Source organism: Argiope bruennichi, chromosome 2 (genome assembly GCF_947563725.1).
Source record: "Argiope bruennichi chromosome 2, qqArgBrue1.1, whole genome shotgun sequence".
NCBI classification, from domain to species: Eukaryota; Metazoa; Arthropoda; class Arachnida; order Araneae; family Araneidae; genus Argiope; species Argiope bruennichi.
Window position 1 is genome coordinate 105,359,072 of NC_079152.1, and position 23,156 is coordinate 105,382,227.

The window sequence follows — 23,156 nt, forward strand, 5'->3', positions numbered from 1 at the left end:
ACATATATATGTTTCTTATCAGAAGAAGGCACGTGCTAGTTCCCCACTAGCTATTTTTCACTTTAATAAATATTCTCAAATTCTACATAATTAAAACAACTCATCTCATGGCACGCAATCTAGTGGAGCAATTTCAAGAATTTTAAAAGGGGTGTAAAAATGTCCACATATATCAAGAGACTTAACTACACATAGAGAGTTCCCCTTGCATGCCACTGGTTATCACAAACTAGTCATGCATCCATCCATTTATCAAAGTTATTATCACTTTCGACCGCGGAGGTGGCATGACTAATAGCATGAATCCCCTCTAAAATAAATATTCTTTCGAAGCTGACTGCCAGAACTTTAACACTAGAATTTTCCTTCCATAAAATTTCGCGAACAATCCCCCTCTGCTCATTTCTCAAGCTTCAGGTGGAAACCTTTATCTGTTCGGAAGCTCTCTGTCGAGCCCCTCAAAATTTGTATCACGGTGATGGCAACACGGAGAAGAAGTAGGAAATGAAGAGAAAAAAATGTAATGCAGACGAACTTTAAGTGTAGGAAATGCAAAGAGGCTCTTTTATGATTATGAGCGGAATGTTTCCGGAACCGTAGGTTTTAATTAAAGACCCGTTGTGACGTGGTGGGTAAGGAAGCACCGCGGTGCTGCTGATTTATGGTGCATTACTGGAGATTACCACCAAATGAATATTAATGATTCGTCTTCTTTTGTTAAAGCTCCATTTATGGATATTTTTAGAACATCGTCCTTGCACTTGGGAGGGACGGACGATCAATATTATTCACGAGGAACCAACACTTCCCAAGGAACAGTCTGAAAGTGCCAAAATTGCATATGACAACTTTTATGGTATCAAGAGTTTTTCTGTTTTGTAGTTTATTGAATAATCGTCTGGCAGAAAACAGTTTTGGTATTTGAGTTCATCAAAATGTTATCGAATGTTCATTTCTTTTTATTGGAGGCAATTAAATTCAAATAATAGTTCATTGTATGATAGACATCTTTTAAAACAAAAATTTCTTTACTCATTGACTACCGTTAGAGTCACCGGTGACTATATAATTTACATTGTAGGAATGTCAATCGGCAGTCAATGCGTTAAACATTATGAATATGACCGAATATTAGGCTGCGCTTATTTGAGAAGAATTACATACTGAATAGACTCTTACATAATATTATATTAGACAAAATAAATTAGAACATCATACTGATAGTAATATTTGAGGAATAGTTTTAAAATTTCATTTTACACAGATGGAAAAAAATAATAAATTAAAGTTTAGTTTTAATGCAAATTGTATTCGGTCAAAACGATAAACTAAAATTTTTTTTAATGCATTGATGCGAGTGGAAAATGTTTCAATGAAGCAAACCAATGCAGAATATTTTAAGTTCGGTTGACTGAAAATATAATTCTTTTTTGTAAAATTAATTAATTTTTTTTTTAATTTGTTTTTATTTTGCATATGATTTTGTTATTAACAAATTTAAATCAAACAAATCTAAGACCGTAGTTAAACACCCTATTCATTATCAAGAAACTTGATAGGAAATCTGTTACTGTAAATCAATTGCAAAGTTGCCACAACCCAAATTCACTTGAGGTTTTGAAAGAAGGAGCATTTTGCTTCTGAGAAATAAGTTTTATCATCTTCATATCAATTTCTAAGAGTACAAATATGCGAATGGTAAGCGATCAAAATGTGATTATATTTTTATAATGAATCTTGTTTTTATTGAAATAGACAACGATGATAACGATAAAGTCTCACCCTCAGCACTAGAGGACTTCAGGTTTAAAACTCGATTCTGCTGAAGATCAAGCAAGCATTTCAGCCTGGTGACCGTTAAATCTGACATCGTGGGCTAAGTGTCTTTCCGCCGGTGTTGAGCGGAAGTTTAAAGAATATATCAGTGTAAGTGGTCTAACCCGTCGTCTGATCGTGGTTCAAAATTGTTAAACCCATCCAGAAATAGCCATTAATATAACTAAACTAATATTAATGCTCCAAAAAATGAGACATCTGACATTAATGACGTCTAAATCAAATTCTTACTATCACCTTACTATTCTATTAACAAGCATATCTCGCTTAAATTTTTTTCTTCTATTTTTGCATTGAAAAAAAATGTGTTTAATGCAAAAATAACAACTGCACAAGCATTTTCTTTAATTTTCTTCTAGTACACTGCCATATCTTACATCATTGTTGCACTTTTTTCATGACTGTTACATTTTCATACTTTTAGAAGCTTGGATTTCGAAAACATCCTCTTTTCCGATTTTATATAAATTGATTCAAATATTTCAGTAGCACGAGTGTGACGCATATTGGAGAAATATCGCTTTTATGTGATAAAACACAAACAAACTCAAAATCAATTCTTTATTGTCAGAGGGGAGGTAGTGGTCTTTTCGCACAATCGCGGCTTTCGTTTAAGAAGTTCACAGACAGGATTCCACAGAAGAAGCACGGGTTTAGTTGGTTATTTACGGTAAATTCAGTCGGGAAGCAGACATTATCCAATTAGCATGACCTGGAAATTTTGATAAATGCCTGTCAGCTCAAGTGAGATCACCATCATTTCGCCGGAGCCCGTCATATAATGACCTCTTGTAATTTCAAATTTAGACAGGAGTCTAATTAAATTGACGTAAATCTTTTTCTCTGATTCATCTGTATTCGGTCGGGAAATGCTCGCCTAACAGCGAGTCTTATGCTTGTATGTAGCGAAATTATAGGCTCGATATATGATGCTATGAGTTTTCATTCGGTATGTGAGTCTCGTATTTAATAAATTTCACATTAAAATGGTGTAAAAATTCCGGAAGTGAATAGTCACTTGAAATATCATCTGATCACAGTTAAATATTATTATAAATAAGTTCCTTCTCCTCCCCCAATTGCAATTATGTTGCAAAAAAAAATTATTTGCTAATATAAGCAAACAAAAATTACTAAATTATATTACATTGTATAGTCTTATTTATTACCATTACCTGCTCCATGTTTCTAAGATGTCCAAAATATTTTTGACAGCATTTGATATGGAAAACAGTAATAAGAATAACAGCAGCATGTGTAACAATTATGTTTGATTTATCCGATCAAATTATCGCATGGACTTGAAGCCTATTGCACAATTTATTATCGTATAACATTTTCTTTTTTAATATCTCACATGATTATTTGATGAAACTTGAAGTCTGTTATGTTATTCTACAATTGAATAGACACTTTTTATTGCCTAAAAATCACGTAACATTAATTGAAATTTAAGACGTGCGTTCTAAAACTACGAAAGTGAAACAAAAACTTATAAGATTTCTTAAATTCCTTTACATTCACAATGGTAATTTTAGCTGAATATATGTACCAATACCAAATCAGTATCATTGCTCTTGTCGTGTTCAGTCATGACTCCGTCCTCTTAAAGTTATAAATTTTTTAAGGAAAAAAAATAAATTGGAATTAATTTTATAAAAAATATTATATGGATGCAATAAACATATAATCACAATAAAATTTATTTTGCTTATTTTTGCTTCATTAAATAATATTTTAGTCGTTAATACATGTATGTGTGAAAAGCAATAAACGAACCTGTTGTTGGACAGAGTGGTACAGGATCACACTTTGTAACACAAGGTTCACAATCCATAGGTTCTAGAGCAGAAGGAGGAGGCTCTGAAAAGGAAAATAATCACAGTTAGTTGTCTTATTCTAAATGATTCAATGAGAAAATGAGTATTCTAAATTCTTGATTTTAGAAAACTGAAAGTGTTTTCTTAAAATAATCAATGAAACAAATAACAGATGCAAAGGAATCAATTCATTCTCATATGAGACAGGTTAACAATCCTTCATTAATTTAAATTACAAATCTAGGAAACATCTTATATAACATGAAGAATAGAATAGTGTTACGAATCTGCGATGCAGCTTTCCAGCATAGTTGGTTCCATGGGAGGTCCCAGAGCTTGGCGACAAACTTGGCGACTTGGCGACGAATTTAGCGACTTTGGCTCCAAAATAGATTATACCCGAAACATCGAGAATTTTCTCGGTCCGTCCAGTAGGAACGGAGATACGCCTCGAACGTTCCTGATTGGTTGAGAGGCTTCTAGCCCCGCCTCCTGAGACCTATAAAAGGAAGCACCCGCAGCTGCTGGACTAGTGGTGAATTGAGGAGAAGTCGGAAACGACAGAGCAGAGTAGTGGTGAAGCGGTGATGAATTGGGTTGCGAACCAGTGGAGTCGAAGAGTAGTCGGAAGCGAAAGAGTAGTCGTCGTGGTGAACCAGATCGGAGTCGTAGTTGTGAACCAGACGGTGAGTCGAGTGGTGAATTGAGTAGTCGGAAGCGACAGAGAAGAGTGGTCGTGGACCAGTGGAGCCGTCGTAGTTGTGAACCGACGGTGAATTGAGTCGTGGACCAGTGGAGTCGAAGAGTAGTCGGAAGCGACGTCGAAGAACTCGTCTTCCAGGGACTAGAGGAGCAGCGACGGAGTAGAGCTGCTGTGTATACTGTTGTATGCTGCACGTCTCGGCTGAAGATAATCGCCTTTGTGCTGTCCTGTGTGTCTTCGTGTAAATAAACGTCGTTGTTTTATTTTCTACTGCCGCCTGGTGATTGAGCGTTCTTCACACCATATAACCCCCACTATCCGAACGAACCCCCCGGAAAATTTCGTAACAATAGACTATTTTGCGATTACATATTAGATACAATGGCATACAAATTTATTATGCTATCGTGACCTTCTAAGAATTAATTTATTTAATTCATATTAAGTGCTGCATTCTAATCTCACGCTGGATTTTATTGCCATCTTAAAGAAAACATTTGTAGCTTCATTCATTTGGCTCTCTAAGAAGAAATTAATCTAAAATTTATGCAACAATGAGTTGAAAGTAAGCAGTGCCCTCAGACTAAGTAATCTTCTTTTTAAATATGGGAAATATTTAAATTAATAAAAACATCTTCTAATTATGAGTAATATATCCTTAAAATCAAAATAGAAACCAAGAATTCCAGAGATTACATATATATTTTTCGTCGAAATCTGTTTTTCTGACCTATGTCACTTGTTTGAAATTCTTAAATAATATAACACATGATAAAATATCCATGTATAGAAAACACATTGCAATTTCACCGAAGAAAGAGTAAGGACAGTAAGAATAATATATATATATATATATATATATATATATATATATTATATTTTTTGGGGCACATTAAATATTTATACCGGATTTTAAATATTTATTGGGCTTGAATTTCGTCACAATTTATAAATATTCGAAAAATCAGAAATGTTTTTCCATTATTAATTTACCACTACTTCAGAATATTTTTCCTACTTTCCATCTCAGGCATGGTGGCTCTTCAATTGTTGTTGCAGAGCTTCAGCACCTGTTGCCAATATTTCTCAAATCTAGTCCCTTTTTTCGTTAGATTTATCGAATTTATGAATTGAAAAATCCAATATCGCACATGGGAAGATCATTGGCTTTCAATAGCGTTACAATCAACAATTGTAAGTACTTAAAAAAGTTCATTGGGTTTTAGTTCTCGGAACTTCGTGTTATTGTTTTCAAATTTCTATGTTTGTTTGTAAATTGTGCTTTATTCTGTGTTCAATCGACATTGATTCATGCTTAATAGTTTTATTTTGATTTTGGGAACCTTTGAATATTTATTTAACATCTTGTTGAGTATAAACATTTACAATAAATGCTTTTTAACAATTCGTTTGTTTATTTTTTTATTATTATTAGTCTGTATTAATTAATTTTATTATTAATTAATACTTGATAATTGCTGTTTTGTTATTTATAGTTGCTGAATTTTGGCTTCAAGTGCTTTTGAGTTTTCAAGAGTTATTTAACAAATATGAAGTTCTGCCGAGTTTTCTTTTCTTTTATTTAAGCTTCTTTCTTCTTCTACTTATCTTTTTAGTTCTCATTATTTATCTGATTTACAATTTTTTTCTGTTGATTTTAATGGTTGTTGTATGCCATTTTGCTCTCTTTTCTTTTGCTTTGTGCTCTTTCCCATTAGCTGCTTTTAAACTGTCTCAGTATTTTTTCTTTTTCAGTGTTTTGCAATTTTTATTTAAAATTTATTAATTCTTCAGAAAAAATAAATTATTTAACTAACGAAGTGAAACATTTTTCATAAGTAGATTTTTGATTTTTTTTTTACATGAATCTATTTTTTTTTTTCGCAATCAAACTATTTTTCTAAAGACCAAACATTTTTTAGTCAGGTTTGTAAAAATTGAATTGACGCTCCTCTTTTACTCTGAAGCCTTATAAATAGTGACTTAAGTGACTTAGTGATCACGCTATAAAAGAATCTTGTGCATTCCTAGTAGTTTCTCTGTTATACTACTTCAATTTTCTCAAATGATTCATGAAAGAACTGAAATTTATGATAAGAAGAATGAAAGCAATAGAAAGACGCCTATCACATGAAATGGATTCCTTGGATTCCATGGAAAAATCAAAAGAAAATATATGACATCCAGAAACTATTTGATTGTAATTCAGATAAGTTCATTTTTTTAAGTGTCATTAATTGGATAATTAATATATCCATTATTTCAGTTCACTATGAGCAAAATCAAGGCAATTAATAATGTAAATTAAATTTCTTAATATCCGATTAACTTTATTTCTTAATGCTCTGATATTATCTTTTGGTTTTTAAAATTCAGTTATTTGAATTCCGTTTCAAAATTAGGCGAAATGAATTCAATATTAAAAATAAAACAATGGCAAAAGAACTGCTTTATTTCAAATCTATAACAAGAATGATTCATTATGATGTGTTTGTATATATCTGTGTCAGAATAGTTTTCGTTGTTTTCTTATTTTCTTTTTCAAAGATGCAAGCATTCAAAAAATATTTTCTTAGCCTCATTAAGGCTTTATTTAACCACATTACAATGGTATAAATTATAAGGAACATAATGATACTAAATGTCCTCAGAAGCATAGCTGTAGAGTCTCGTATTCTATACTACAAGTTCTTAATATCAATGAACAATTGTTTATATAAACATGATAAATGCTACGTTTATCAAAGATGTCTTTAATTGGGGTTTTGTGGGAGGTAGAAAGAAAAAATAGAGAGACAACATTTATGAATTAAAAAAATATATTATTGTTATCCAAATGATCTTTGATATACATTAAAGCATGATTAAGTCAACATATCAGAAAATCAGGATATTAAATTTAAAATAAAATGAATTAGAATTAAGATGTAGAGAACATTTAATTGTAAAAAATCAAATTAATTAGAATTAAAATTGATTCAGCTGCTAAATCTGTACTAATTACTTTTATTTATTATAGCATTTGTGATTTATTTCAAAATTTTTATTTTCTGATAATCAGACTTTCAGCGTTTATTCTAACTTCGAAAAAAAGCCTCATATTAACAAAGTTGAAAGTTTCATTTTAAGCTTATCTCCTGGGACAAGAAGCTTACAAATTCAATTAAAAAATTTTGAATAAAAAAGAAATTAATCCCTTCATTTAAATTTAACACTATTTTTTTCCTAACAGTAGCTACTTGAAAATTTTCCTGAAATAAGACTCCTTTAGAAATCTAATCTACTTTCACAAATTTAAAAAAAAGAATCATAATCTAATAACATTAATATCTTTTTATTATTTGCGTATGGTTCTGGAGTGTCCCTTGGATGAAAAAACAAACAGTCTTTAGTTGCTTCAGATAATACATAATTCAATTATTTTTGAATAAAAAAGCATTAAATTTAAAAAAAAATCAATTCGTAAAAAAACACGTCCATTTTATTTGGCATATTTTTTTCATTCATTTTTCATTTAGTCCTGAGCTGAAAAGTGCGTAAATGGAAACTGACATTCGCTGCTGTTGTTAAGAAATTTAATAATGTTATTTTATTAAGTGGGAAATGAAATAGTCTTACTGTCAACCCTGTTTTCACTGTGAAATGTTATCCATTGGTTCGTATTTTTATGAAAATATTTTTATTACCTAAAATAATTACTTCATGGGACATCATTTGACATCATCCTGATATTATCAGAACTAACAATTAATAAAAAAATATAAATTATTGATTTCTTTTAGAAGGATTTTATTTATCATCTTGTATCATTATTTCATTCATTATCATTATTGAGAAGAATTGACTATATAATACAACAGCTTTGCGATTCTACGTTAAAAATGATATTTTAATATAAAAATATTGGAGAAAGCCTAAGTATTGTCCCCATATTAATATCACATAAACGTCCATCAGTGTACAGAATCGTTAATGAAATATAGCTGTAGTATTAATACCAAAATGTTTTGGAGTTTTTTTGGTACAAGAATCATTATGAAGCTTATGACTATACTGCGTCAAACAAGTGTTATATTTTCTCTAGCGTCATTCCCATGCAAAGACGAATAACAACGAAAATCATTTCAGTTTCCGACAAATTTACAGAAACATTTAAACAATGAATTAGGTTCGTTGCTCTCTCTGCTAATGAGCGCGGACACTTGCAAAACTTTAATTAGGTATTTTGAATCTGTATCGCTCGAAGCAACAACCGGAGAGTATATAGTTTGGCTTGGATGAAGAATAGGCAGAAATTTTTAAGCCTAGGGAATTGTATCCAGACCGCTAGAAAGACGGCGTCCAATAAAGAAATGAAAAGCCGTATTGGATACTGGTCCAAAGAGTAGCATCATTCCGTATGGTACGTTATATTAGTGAATATCACATATCATATTCAATTGCATTATTTGTTGCACTAATTTCTTTTTTACTTTCTCGTAAGCGAAATATATAAAAAGAAAGTATTGCAATCGTCAATGAATTCAAATTCGAGATTTTGACGAATCTTCCGTTTTAAACATCCTCGACTCCAAGAAACACATTTTTTTATAAATATATCCATCTCTCTGACCGTAAACAAGATGATTCAAAATTGGTTTAAGCAAGACAGATGAAATTTAGCATCTAGACTAGCCAAATTTGTAGAATTCCATCAAACTTTTAACGGAATCATTAAGAGATCGGTCCGGTTAGTTACCTGAATAAAGAATAGCACAGCAATTACAAAATGAAGAGAGCTAAATGAATAAAAATTGGCTCTTAGATTTAAAATCTGAAATGTAGATAGTATTGAATTAGGAACCATCAATGGTTTGACTGTTTGTCGATCTGTGCTTTCAGAAGCATGTGAACTCATTAACTCAAACACAGAGTGACTTATTTATACGGAATTCCGCATGTAATTTTGTAACTACAATTGTAGCTCTATATTACATTTTAGTTTCAATTAGTCTTAAAAAAGCATCAGAAATGCACACCCGGTTTTCTAGTACCTATGACAATGATAAAAACGTCTCAGAAATAAAAAGAAATCATACTGTAATAGGCGTTTTGGTATAAATCATTTGTCAGTGTGAGGAAGTCAGTGTGAGCAAGATCACTCACACTGGTTCAGCTGATTATCAATATAACTCTTATTTTTATCAGTTTCATTTTGAATTGATTATAAAATAATTACTACATTCAGCCGCATGTCCTATGAATGACGTATTAACGCATTTTTACTTAACACATCATTTAAGTGAAAAATCCCAGAAATCAATCAATTCTGAAGTAACGGATTTTATTAGAAAACAAGATCGTTTAGTAATATTTGATAGCACCTATTAAACACATTTATAGACTTAGTCAAGAGTACTGAACTGGGAATAATAATGCCCATATAATACATTTTTGAATAAAGACAACTATCAGCGAATGAAGGAAACGAAATTATTCCCTGAAAGTTTGCAAATGATGACCCGGTGATGAGACCTTGCAAGATTCTTGAAGTATACTGGGAACACTTCCATGATCGAAACATGTGTTTGAACATCTTAGTTAGGGTGATTTATTGCAACAAAAATGTTTCGATTCCTCATACTGATAATTTAAATGATAGTGAAATCTATTCCCTAATTTAATTTAGTAATGAAAATATATTTCATTCTGAAAAATGAATTTCATTAGAATAAAAGGAGCCTTAAAATTAGTAACGAGTTTGCAAATCTACTCGTTCTTGTAGAATTAAAAAATACCAGCTTTAATGCTAAATATAATAATTACTGAATATGGATTAAAAATTCGACTGAAGAAAAACAAAAAGATAACAATAACTGCTAATGAATTTATGCATATTCTAATACATCTTGTAACATTATTACCTGAAAAGGTTAGATGTATGCCGAAAATTGTTAAAGAATAAAGAATCCTGCCTATATATATATATATATATATATATATATATATATATATATATATATATATATATATATATATATATATATATATATATATATATATATATATATATATATATGAATATTCATCGGAATTGAACCCAAACTTAGAAAATATGGGAAAATCTATAAATACGAATAAATATTAGACTACTTAGAAAAGATAATAACACTAAAAAAGTTGGGGGAAACTTATTCGCTCCTGCTCAGCTATAATATTTTTAGAAAATTATAGAAAATAAATATTTGTTTGACATAATTTTCGTACTTACGTTGTCCATAAATTTCAAACGTTTCCACAGGTGGCTGTCTCGTCGGCGTATTTGGATCAATTTCTGAAAGGAATAAAATATTAATAAGTTAATAAGTTAATTTTCACACACACACAAAAAAAACAATTTATTTATCAAAGATTATGATTTAGCAATCATGCTGAGTCACAGATGTGAATGCTTAGAAAACAACTGATTAAAGCATTTCCTATGAAATTATTACTTTTTTCATAATGATTGACATAATAAAAGATTTAAAAATGCATTAATTAATTTAACTCAAACAGTGATCCAAAATAAATTATAGTTACGTGATATATATAATCTAAAAAATGATTTGTCAAAAAATTAATAATTATATTTGGATTCTTGTAAGCCTGTAATAGAACTTAGCATAAAATAACTTGAAAAAATAAATTGCCTGAATTTTTGTTGTATCTTCCTTTACATGTCAATCAAACTAGAAAATGTATTTTTTTTTTATTTCAAAATGTTTGAATATCATTATTAAAGTGAAAATTAAAATAGTATTTTATTTAAATATTTAATTTTCGTATAATTTTGCTGAGTTTCCAATGCAAAAAAGTGATTTCTGATAGTTTATCACTCTTTATTACATACCTGTTTAAGCAAAAAAAAAAAAAAAAAATACTTATCAGATACATTATCATAATCTAAAAATATATATGATAGTATATCTGCTTAAATTGCTGTAATTTTCAAAGAAATTAATGTTTTGTTATAGAAAATGTTTAATTATTGGAAAATTAATGTTTTACTATCGGAAAATAAATGTTTTAAATCCCTTACAAAAATATATATTTTCCAATTTTAAATAATATATATTGAAACATATAGGAGATATAAAGTTTCCACGAGGCCAAATATTGAGCACTATAGAAGATCGCACCTACCTCAGGAAGATCATGTGACTACAACGGGACAATGGCAAATAGCTGTCCCGATGAGACAACCGTTTGCCATCGTACCATTGAAGTCCTGAGCTAGGCGTAACCTTCCATTGCGCAAAGTAGATGTGAATTCCATTGGCCTCGTGTGAAAGCCGCTTAAGAATTTCATAAACGCTGTAGTAAAAATCTATTGCAATTCAATTAATATTTGCACCTATAGGCAAAATATTGGAAGGCATGTATTTTAAAGAATAATATTCGATACCAATTATTATTGAATTCCATACACACGATGAACAGATTATAGGAATTCATTTAAAATACTTTAAGATACTTAAAGAAAACCTTAAATTAATTTGTTAAAAAGTATTATTTTTTCTTTTTATACTTCAAGCGTTTACGGATTTCATTTAATTTTTATGGCGTGTACTATTTTAATTTTTATATTCACTTAACTTCATATGAAAAATATTTAAAAAAATAAATTTCGATGAATACTTGGTGCTTGGATTGAGGAATTAGATAAAAGCCAAATGTTTCTTATCTAACATACTTTGAAAACTACATCTGGTATTCACCTTATGTACATTTACTTTAAAAAAAAATAATGGCATTTAAATAAAATGCGTTAAAAAGAATGGAGCCATTTATGTTCCTAAAACTAACGGGATATAATTTTATATCAGAAATGACTTTAGTTTCATTAAATGTGATAAAATTTAACTGAGAACGTTTATTTATATAGCTTAGCACCCAAATTAGAAACATAGAACGTTATATAAGTAACCATTAAGTGATATTGTTATAATCATAAATAATTATACACGGACATTTTGAATGAGCGGAATGCCGTTACAGCATAAGTGGGATCCATGATTGAATCCTATCACTGGCCACGGTACAACCCCTCCTATGAGTAGAAGTCTTCCTAAGCCTGCTTTCAAAACGGAGTAGTTGAACCTACATCATTTCTCAACTTACCAGAACGGCAAGAGCCAATCATCATACCGGAAGCTTTTGACCCCCATATCTCAGATGCTCCCAGAGGGATGATACTGATATGAGTAAAGTATTAAGAAATATTTATTGCCCTACTTATATCATCAAGTAATTAACTTCAGTACATATTACTTATATCAGGTTTACTTATATGAGTAATAATATTTACTGATATAAATAAAGTAATATATATTTACTAATATAAATAAAATGTTATAAAAAATATAGCTTTCATAAAAAGATATGACGGTATTCTATAATTGCATTCACCTGTATAGGACAAGGCAGTTTATAACGAGATGATTTTTTTTAAATGATACAAATATATGCGTGGTGTTTCAACTAAGGTTAATAAAGAAGATTGCTTTAATTTAATCAAATTCTTATGAATTCATTATTCAAACTTGTATGAGATATTTTAAGAAAATATATTTTTTAAATATCAAATAGATAAATGATCCAATGTTTTGTTAAAAAAAAAAAAAAAACTTATTACGTAATCAAAAAGCTATGCGAAACCTACTTACCGAATACAGTGAAAACGCCTTGAGTTTTTCCTTTATCATTCTTGGAAACACATCTATAAAGGCCGTAGTCCAAAGGCTCGACACGTGTAATATTGAGAACCATGTGCGTTCTATACCCATCATCAATTTGGTCGATCTTATATTTCCAATTGTTCTCTAAATGACGACTCTCTCCGTGTATCCAAAAATTCACAGCTGGTGGGTGTGCTTCTACAAAACATTCAAGTAAAGCATAGCTACCATTGACTGTGCCAACCATCTGATTACGAATCTTGATTAGAGGAGGAACTAACAAAAGATATTTTCAAGAATATTAAAATATAAGTAAAAGAAATATAAGACTTAAATAATAAAAGAAGAAAATATTAGTAATTTAATAAAAAGGCATAGATAAAATAAAAAAATTATTGACTTTAAGAATTTTTATAATGAAATCCAATCGCAAATTAGAAATAATCCTAAATAAATCCTCTCACTGTTATGTAGGCCAGTGATTCTAAAATCCCTTTCTGTTGTGATTATTTTTAATTAGCAAATTTTAAGCAGTAAAATGTTTTGTCTCAGTTTTATTTTCTTTGTATTTTTTACATTCTTTAAAGATATTATGAAAAATCAAACAACAAAGTCTTATAAAATTTCCCAAGAGACCATTATTATTCTAAAGACTTGAAGAAAATTTGGTTTAAAAATGGCTTGCATGCATTTCTCATTTTTACAAAATTTCCTATTTGATGTATTAAAAAAAATAATATCATAATAATTAATAAAAATGAGAAAACTTTGATAAAATAAAAGCTAATAAAACACTAATTATAAAAAAAAATTATAATAAATTGAAATAAAGACTGTAAAATTAGACATGTACTACTCAGTTAACATTACATAACACAACTGCGACGAATAAAAACGAGCTCAATTTTTATGAAATGCATATTTTATTTATTCTGATTTAAAATAATTAAAAATTTAAAGCTTAATTGTACCAATAAATTGGGATAATAATGGGAAATAAATTCTAATTATTATTACATTTCAAGAAGAATTTGCCAATCTGATATTTTTTTCAGAGTTTTCTGTTTTTATATTATTGCACTGAGTTTTGAATCTTAAAAATATTTTAATGCTTCTTCAAATTGCATAGTATTGATTACTAAGAAAACATCCTATTTATCAACATTCATGTTATATAGTTAAACACAAAAGAAAAATGAAATGCTATTTTCAAATCAGCAAACGCGTTTTCTATCATTTATTTAACACAACATTGCTACAATCGAAATAATTACAATTTATAATTACTCAAACAACGTGAAATTATGACTCAATAAAATAGTATCAAATAAATAAACTTTATAATTACTGTAACGTTTCATTTTAGTATAATAAATATCAAATAAAATATTTGTTTTTAAAGTGAAAAAATAGTGAAAATTGCGTAGGCTGTTCAGTTTGGATTGTAATGTCAATACAAATTTCAATTTACCCTCAACGGTCGTAAGTTACCTCTCATCTGACAACAATTCTTTGCAAACTAAATTATGAATAAAACTTTAATAATGCTTCATTTTCCATCAAAGAAACTATTACTATTTTTAAAAAATTTAATTTACATGTTATCCTTTTATTTTAAAAGAACTTAAAAATCACAAAACTTGTTGCTTACTAAATTGTATCAGAATTATTTATATCAAATTAATTTTTCAATTAATGAAGTTTTTATATGGATTAGAAACCCGAGATTCAACAAGGATCATTTCCCCTTATTTTTGGCATTTAAACTGCATGTAATGCCTTTAAAAATTGAATTTTTATGTCAAAATTTTGCTTTAAAATTTACGGTAAAATAACACAAAACGAATGCTTACATTCGGGAGTAAAAAAAGTAAGTAAAAAAAAACTTAAAAAATCCCACATGTCAGCAAAAGAGTGAATAAAATTAGTAGATATTACAACAAAGAAAATTAAGTTTCTTTTAGTCTCTAATCAGACTAGTAAGCACACACACAAAAAAAAAAAAAAAAAAAAAAAAAAAAAATGCATCAGAAACAATAGAAACGGCTAACTATATTTGCCGTTATATATGCATTATGCATACAAACTATGCATACTATATACTATGCATACATACTATGCAGTTATACTATGCATACAAACATATTTTATTTTAAAGACGTTATTATCATAAATTACGATATATTTAAAGAAGTAAAAATTCAATGCAAGTATTTCATTCTAAATAACTAAAAATTTCTTTTTCTTTATCACACGTGAATGAAATGCGTGTATTAGTTTTGATATAACATGTAAATGTGAATACATGAATGCGTAGATAAATATCAAATCCCCGATCTATCCATTTTAACTTGATAAAAATATGTATACAAAACCGAACTCTTTTCGTATGTATATAAAGATTACTTTAAACAAAAGATGGTTCCTATTTATAATATTTCGTTCATATGTTTGAATAGTTTACGAAGAAAAGATAATTATAACTTCTTGTGCCAATGAATTGCTTCTTCTTTAAGGCGAATACTTTTAATTTAAAATTAATAACAAGGCAAATATAACTTGTTGTTTTTACACTGAATTAAACGCTAGAACTGAGAAATAATTAATTTTCAGCAATATTTCTCACGTTGTTTGAAAATCCATCAAATAGTAAATATGTTTTAGATATAGATAAATCTAGAGAGAAATTTCTCTAGATTTATCTATTTTTAAAACGTAAAATTTTTCAATTTCGAATTCTATTGCATTTGATATAAAATATGAAGGACATATTTTTAATGAAAATGATTTGCTATGAACGTATGCAATGAAATATTTGTAGTTTTGAAGTACATACAAAATATATCTGCATATAATATAAAATATATTTGCATGCAAAATATATTCTTTTAAAGTGTATATATTTTTAAATGGAAATCATTTTGATTTTACAAGCATTATAAAACGAATCGCAACATTCTAAAAATAAATAGCAGATATTTAATTGATTATAAAATATTTGAAAAAGAAGTTTTGAATTGAATAATTTTATAAATAGTTTTAAATCTACTAAACCAGATGTGTATCTTATTTATTCTGCGTATTCCAAATAATATTCCACAATTTAAATTAATTGGGTTTTGAAAAAAATAGTTATTATCATATATTTAACTTTATCATGTTATACTCTATTATACTATATCACGTATCTTTTTATGCAAAAGATAATCTTAAATATATTCTTCTCATTCTTATGCATTTCAATTAAGTATATCGTCTCTGTGCGCACTCAGACCATTAGAAGTCATTATTTTGAACACTTTCAAATATATCTTTTGAAAACTTCAAAACAATGGGGAAGAATCGTATGAAATCGCACGACTCCGTAATTCTTAAAACTTTATAATATCTTTGTAAAAATTTTAATTATAAATAGACTTATATGAGAGTCACTTGTATACAAACACATGTGGTCATAAATGCAATGTAGACTGCTTCAGCTGTCACTGTGAGAGCAAAGCAGCAGGTTGAGATACAAGTTGATTTTCTAGATTATTCGTTTTTTACTTTGTCGTATAGGAAGTATAAATTATTGCAATCGTCGAAAAATTTCAATTCGAGATTTTGACGAATCTGCAAGTTTTAGATTTCCATGAGTTCGAAAAACACATTCTTGGAAAATGTCTGTCTGTATGTGTAAAAGATAACTCAAAAACACTTTGAGCTAGATGAATAACATTTCGTACACGGTCTTAAAACCGAATTTGTAGATTTCTGGCAATTTCTAGTCAAACCTACTCAAAGGAAGTCTGTCTAACTGTTCCAATATAAGATTTAACATCCATAGTGTAGACAAATATGAAATTTGAGCTAAATCCAACAAAATTTGTCCGTCCGTCAATCTGTACTTTCAGAAACATATAAACGTGATTATTCCAAAACGCAATGACATGAATATGTCAAATTTGGTAGACAATTTTGTAACAAATGCAGTTTTCTGTTAATTTTTTATTTCAATCTGCTGAAAAAAAACATGTCTAAAACCCATACTTTATTTCGGATACAAGTAATGGCATGCCATGAATTAATTCCCAACTAACTTGCTAAAAATGCAATAATGGATTCAGTGAAAATGCTATATTCAAGCGAAATGTTAATATTTCTCACATATTGTGCACAAGTGCCATGTAAGGCGTACTCTGGAATAACACCTTTATTACAGAGTATGCGAGAAAATTTTGGGGAAACAATTTTCGCTTGTTTCCACGAAGGATATTATATTTTTCAAACTACATTGAAGTAAATTAACATAGCTAGACACTGTGGGAGTAAAATCCCTAGAGACAAAATGATAAAGTATTGCATAACCATACTCCAGCATCAGTATTTGTACTTGGGTAGTATCTATATATACTGTAACTGTACTGTAGTATCTATATATCTGATATACTCTCTTGAATAAGAGAGTGTATCAGATAATATTGGAGGTATTGTAAAAGTATATCCAGCAGGTGTCAGCCATACCTAAGTATCCTTAAAGATTTAATCTTCCTTTGTTTTCGTTAACGCATTACTATAGCGACATGTCTAGCGGTCGTATGTTATTAATTAATGTGAGAGCTCGTTCCTCAATAAAACTGACTCTTCTGTATATTTCCTCAAACGTAAAGTGTGTTAAGTGATTTTTGATATGGTGCAGGCGATTGATTGAAAATAGAATAGAATATTTTAACTGAATTTTAAGTACATAGGAATTTTAAGTACATAGCGTGCAGTCATGATGTAAGGACAGAAATAAATAAAGACGAAAAATATTATTATAATATATTCCTCATCCGAAGAGTGCATTGCTTTTTTTTAATATTTTAAAAACCAAAGAATAAAGATTTTTATTTAAATTAGTTGGAAGGCATCCTGAAATCATTCAAGAAAACTTATTAAAATATTTCTTCAAATGTGCAATCCCACTTAAGAAAACCAGACATGTCTGGATTATTTCACGGCTTTTATCACTACAGTATGAATGACCACTGAAATTATTAAAAACCCTTCAGGAATTTTAGAGAGATCTTCAAAGATTTTAATAGAATTATAATGCTGGAATTGCTTTTTTACATTTAAAAACGAAAATTTACAATGCTTTGATCGTATTTTGAATAAAAAATAACAGTTTCTTATATATATATATATTGTCACGTAGGTTCTTTAATGTGGAACTCAATGATACACACAAGAAGTAGAGCTAAACTAATTTATTAACTCAACTCTGAACACAGTGACTGACAGATCTTCTGCTTTTATACTACCGGGGAAAGTTCCAGAATACTTTTCTGGAAACAGTAAAAAAAGTCCAGAACACTTATCTGGTAAACTAAAGAAAGTACAAGAATCTGCTGGAACATGAAATAAAGGAAAACATAAAAGCAAGGAATGAAATATTTACACAAACAGGGAATCGTATTGTCTCTAGCGGAATTCGAACTTACGATCTAATTTATTAACTCAACTCTGAACACAGTGACTGACAGATCTTCTGCTTTTATACTACCAGGGAAAGTTCCAGAATACTTTTCTGGAAACAGTAAAAAAAGTCCAGAACACTTATCTGGCAAACTAAAGAAAGTACAAGAATCTGCTGGAACATGAAATAAAGGTAAACATAAAAGCAAGGAATGAAGTATTTACACAAACAGGGAATCGCATTGTCTCCAGCGGGATTCGAACTTACGATCTCTTGATTATGAGAACAGTTCTATGACCCTTCGGCCATGGAGAGTCGACTGTTTCTTTTCAATGCGGCAATATATATTATTCTATTTGCAATGTCCCAATAAAGATCTGAATTCAATTCTTAAAATACAGCCACAATACATAAAATACAAAATGTATTGAAAAGTAAATTTTATTTCGATTAGTTTTAACAAATTAAAAATATAGAATATTTGATATTTGTTTAACAGCTTTTCTTTAAATATATCCAGAGAAGATGAGAATTTTGTGTTCTATTTTAAATCACAATGGTACAAGAATATTTTCTTTTAATAATTTGACTTTTTTTTATTCAATTATTTTTTTCTCGAGGATTTGGGATTAAAAATTGTAATAAACTTATGGCAGACAGAGGAAAATACATTTAAAGTTTTACATAATATACTAAACTTTTAAAAGCAAGTATGAACTAATTACAATGAATATATTTAATCGGTGTCTCCATAAAAGCTTGCTTGTCCGTGGCAAGCGCCATAAGAAACAACAACGACAATATATCTAATAATATTAATTTTATTTTAACTATCCTTTATTTTAAAATAACATATATAAACTAAAACAGAAATTCTTGTAACTTTTAAAATCAGAGAATAATAAGTTTTTGCTTAATTTTGTTTAACTATATGCAAATTTCTATAACGATAAATAACACTCTAACTTCATATTTCATTGCATTATAACTATGAAAACAACTTTATTTTGAATTTTAATTTCACGAAATAAATCCCTTAATTAAAACAAATTCCTCAAAAAATAATATCAGAATAATAGCAACAATTACTTTTTCTACAATAATTAAGAGAGAAGACAAAATAATATTTCTGCCCTTTTTAATTTTTGAATGCAATTATAAGTATGCACATTAATAAAAGATGCGTATAGGTGTTATAAAATGATGATGCATTGTATGACAATATTAGTTATCAAGGCTTAAAGTGCTGTGATTACAGTTTTTTTTCTGAGGTCGTACCTACAATAAAGTGCTGTGCCTACAGTCGTTTCCTGAGGTTTTCATGGGTACCCATGGTCTTGAGTATCTAACTCTTGGCGCCCAGCGTATATACTTTGGCCCTTATACTATAACCCGTTGCTTACTAGCTCATGATGTCCGATCTTTTACCGACATTTCGCTGGAAGTCCAAGTATAACAACTTCGAAACAATTGTAATTTCATTATGATTATGTAAAGTACAAAGGATTTCTGGCTAGATGTGGCTAGACTACACTTCACGGTAACAAGTTTTTTCATGTTCTGTTGTCATTAAGTCACCATCTTGTTTATTTCAAAAACCATAAAAAATGTAGCAACACTGGCGATTACAAATTAGTAAAGTAGTATCTTTTTTCTAAATATGAATAAATACGATATGTGCAGGAATGTTTAAAACAGAAATAGTTTAAGGCTCGTTTGTTAATGTAATTACTGCCAACGCATTTTAATTGAGGGTCAATAAAAAAGGACGGTGTAAATTTGTTGATTATCAAGAAGGAAATTAAGGAATCGTTGAACACTCAATTCACTAAATATTATAAATAAATTATTATTTATTTAAAATTTGAAATATTTCATAAATTATAATAAACTAGATCATACTATTAATATGCAAACAAATTGATGATGTTCTTCAAAAATATCGTTCTCCATTAATTTTCTTTAATATTCTATTACTTTTCTATTGTTTTTGACATTTTCTAATTTTATTTTGAGTTTCCAAAATAAAAGTATGTCATTTATTGATAAGTTACATTTAAACATCAACATACTCACAAGTAACTTCAAGTTTAATTTTCTTAAAAGCAGGCGGCGGAACTCCATTCGAAGCTACACATATGTAGACGCCCATCTGATCTCTACTAACTTGTTGAATCTCCAAATGGCTTGAATTAACAGCAGATTCTAAAAGGAAATTATACCATTCATATATTTATAGAATTTTAAGTGAATTAATTTCATTAACAAAAGTGACGATATTTAAATAGTAGATAAACATATCTTTATATTTGCGTATTTGTGGGTAAACTGAGAAATTATCCCTAGTTATCATAATTTTAAAATATGTTGTTGTTGTTTCTTATCCCTCTTGGATTGAACTCCAATTCAAACCAAATCCAAGAGATCAAATCGCATGATAAGATAGCAAACAGACTCCCCCCTCATTCATAAACTGCCTCACAGAGGTGTTAATACATTCAATGATATGAGGAGGAGAAGCGTCAGCCCAGCAGTGGCAAAGGGTATGCATCTTTTGGTCTCTGATGAAGAAAATACTTTTTATATGGCCAGACCTTAGCCTAGATAAGAGTGTTTGAACACTCTTTGGACTGGAGCACGCCAGAGACAAGCCTGGACACCTACCGGCATGCCAGCAATGCTCAGGAGGAATCTTCCATTTTGTTTTAATTCTTAGTTTAACCCTTAACTAGGGAGGTGAAATTTTAGGACTTAATTGGGGAGGTGCGGTCTACGAGACCGCATTTCATTTAGATTCAAATTAAATTTTCTAATGAATGTATAAGTATGAAAAATTGCCAGTATATTTTGCAGATATTTTTCTTGATATATAGATAAGTTTTAGAAATTTTTCAAAATATATTGTCATTGAAAAAATTAAATGGTTGGAACATACATTTTCTTCTTAAATTACATGTTACAATAAATAATATTCTTTAAAAAGCATATTACTTTTTACTTTTTAAAACATATTTATTTTTACTGTATATGAAGTATATAGAAGATGATATAATGTAAAATTCAACAATTATATGAAAAAAAAATGGCAATGGGTAAAATTGGCCCTTTTTTTTATCGGCTTGTGTGACTTTCATAGCACGGTTTTCTAGGGCATTTTAAACATACAGGTTAAGAACTAGTATAAAAATCAACCTATAAATTTTGCATATATATCTCTTGGTATATTAATATATATTATACATTTTTGAAAATACATTGTCACTAGAAAAATTGATTATGTTTGAGCATACATGTCAAAAACCAGTTCAATGCAAACTTTCATCGAAAAACTCTTCTGTACAATTATCCTTATCACTAAAATCACTTTCTGCTTCATTTAAAAGTGTCTGGAGCACTTCTTCATAATAGGATTAGTAAACTGGATGATATTTCGGGCCCCAAGTTTTAGCGCCATCCGCTAAGCCTTGTTTATCATTGGGACACTAACGGGGAGATGCGGTCTTAGAGACCGCGCTCGGAGAAATAACTGAATTATTTTTAAAAGCCTCTGTTGAAATCGGTTGAAAAAGTGCACGTGTATTGAAGGTGAATCTACAGGGTCTACAGGGTCAATCCATTCAATTGAGTTAAAAATAGAATAGGGGTGATAGAAAATCCATCGCTAGCGGTCTCCCAGACCGCACGTCCCCATTTAAGGGTTAAACAAGGCGTGGATCTCTGTGGCCTACAATCTGGAGGAGGGGGATATTGGGACTTAGGGTTCCTTCCTTGACCAAAGCGTTCTGAAATTTCATTACTGTGGATGCTCACATGAGAAGGGATCCACTGTATGCTCGCTGAACCGGTCCTTGCAAGTGTAGTTAATTTGGAGATAATGTCTTGGCTCAACTTGTCATGAATGTGTGGCCAGTCCTTTAAATATTGTATAGAGCTCTTGCTGTCTGTGAAAATCTAAATGTGGGAATGCTCAGTCTCCAAGGCGAGGCCCAAAGCTTTGTTAGTAGCAAGAAGTTCAAAATTTTAAAATATTCTTCATATATGCTTACTTCAAACTATAGAACGTTAAAATAAAGAAGAGAGCCCACAAAACGATTCTACTAAGTAGAAAAAACACCATCGAATAGTAGAGCTCAGTGTCTTACTTATGCATTATTTATGCATTAAACTTTTGGATTTTAAACCAATTCTATTACAAAATATAGCCCTATACGTAACTTTCAGAAATTTCTTATGTTTTAAAATCTATGGAAATAAATTAACAATAATTCATATACAATATATATTCAATTTTAAAGTTTTATTAAGAAAAGGATATCAAATAATTAATCAGCTCGTTTCTTTAATGACTATTCCACGTACATCCAAAAGATTAATACAACATATTTTAACTTTTAAAATTTCTATTATCTTATGCTGAATATTAAACAAATATTGTAAAAAATATTAACACTAAATTATGATTTATATAAACATAATAATGTCTATCTTTTCTTGTAATATAGGCTATTATTTATTAGAATTTTAAATAAATGAAACAAGAACTAATCTACACTTCCATGAAACAAACTATGCAAAATGAAATTCTCTTCGAAGAATAAGGATTAAGTAGCATGTTTGAAAATGCAGAAACATGAATAAATTCGAAATAATATGAAGTA

General features: G+C 29.4%; 1 protein-coding gene across 1 annotated transcript in view; it reads right to left on the reverse strand.

The window, feature by feature from the left end:
- LOC129962067 (uncharacterized) overlaps nucleotides 1–23,156 on the reverse strand; it is a 367,795-nt gene that overhangs the window by 15,323 nt on the left and 329,316 nt on the right. The window contains exons 9-12 of the mRNA XM_056075776.1: nucleotides 20,575–20,703; nucleotides 13,047–13,334; nucleotides 10,610–10,672; nucleotides 3,616–3,699 (exon numbers count right to left, since the gene is read on the reverse strand). Coding sequence (XP_055931751.1) covers nucleotides 3,616–3,699; nucleotides 10,610–10,672; nucleotides 13,047–13,334; nucleotides 20,575–20,703 — 564 coding nt within the window. The remainder of the gene's footprint in view (nucleotides 1–3,615; nucleotides 3,700–10,609; nucleotides 10,673–13,046; nucleotides 13,335–20,574; nucleotides 20,704–23,156) is intronic.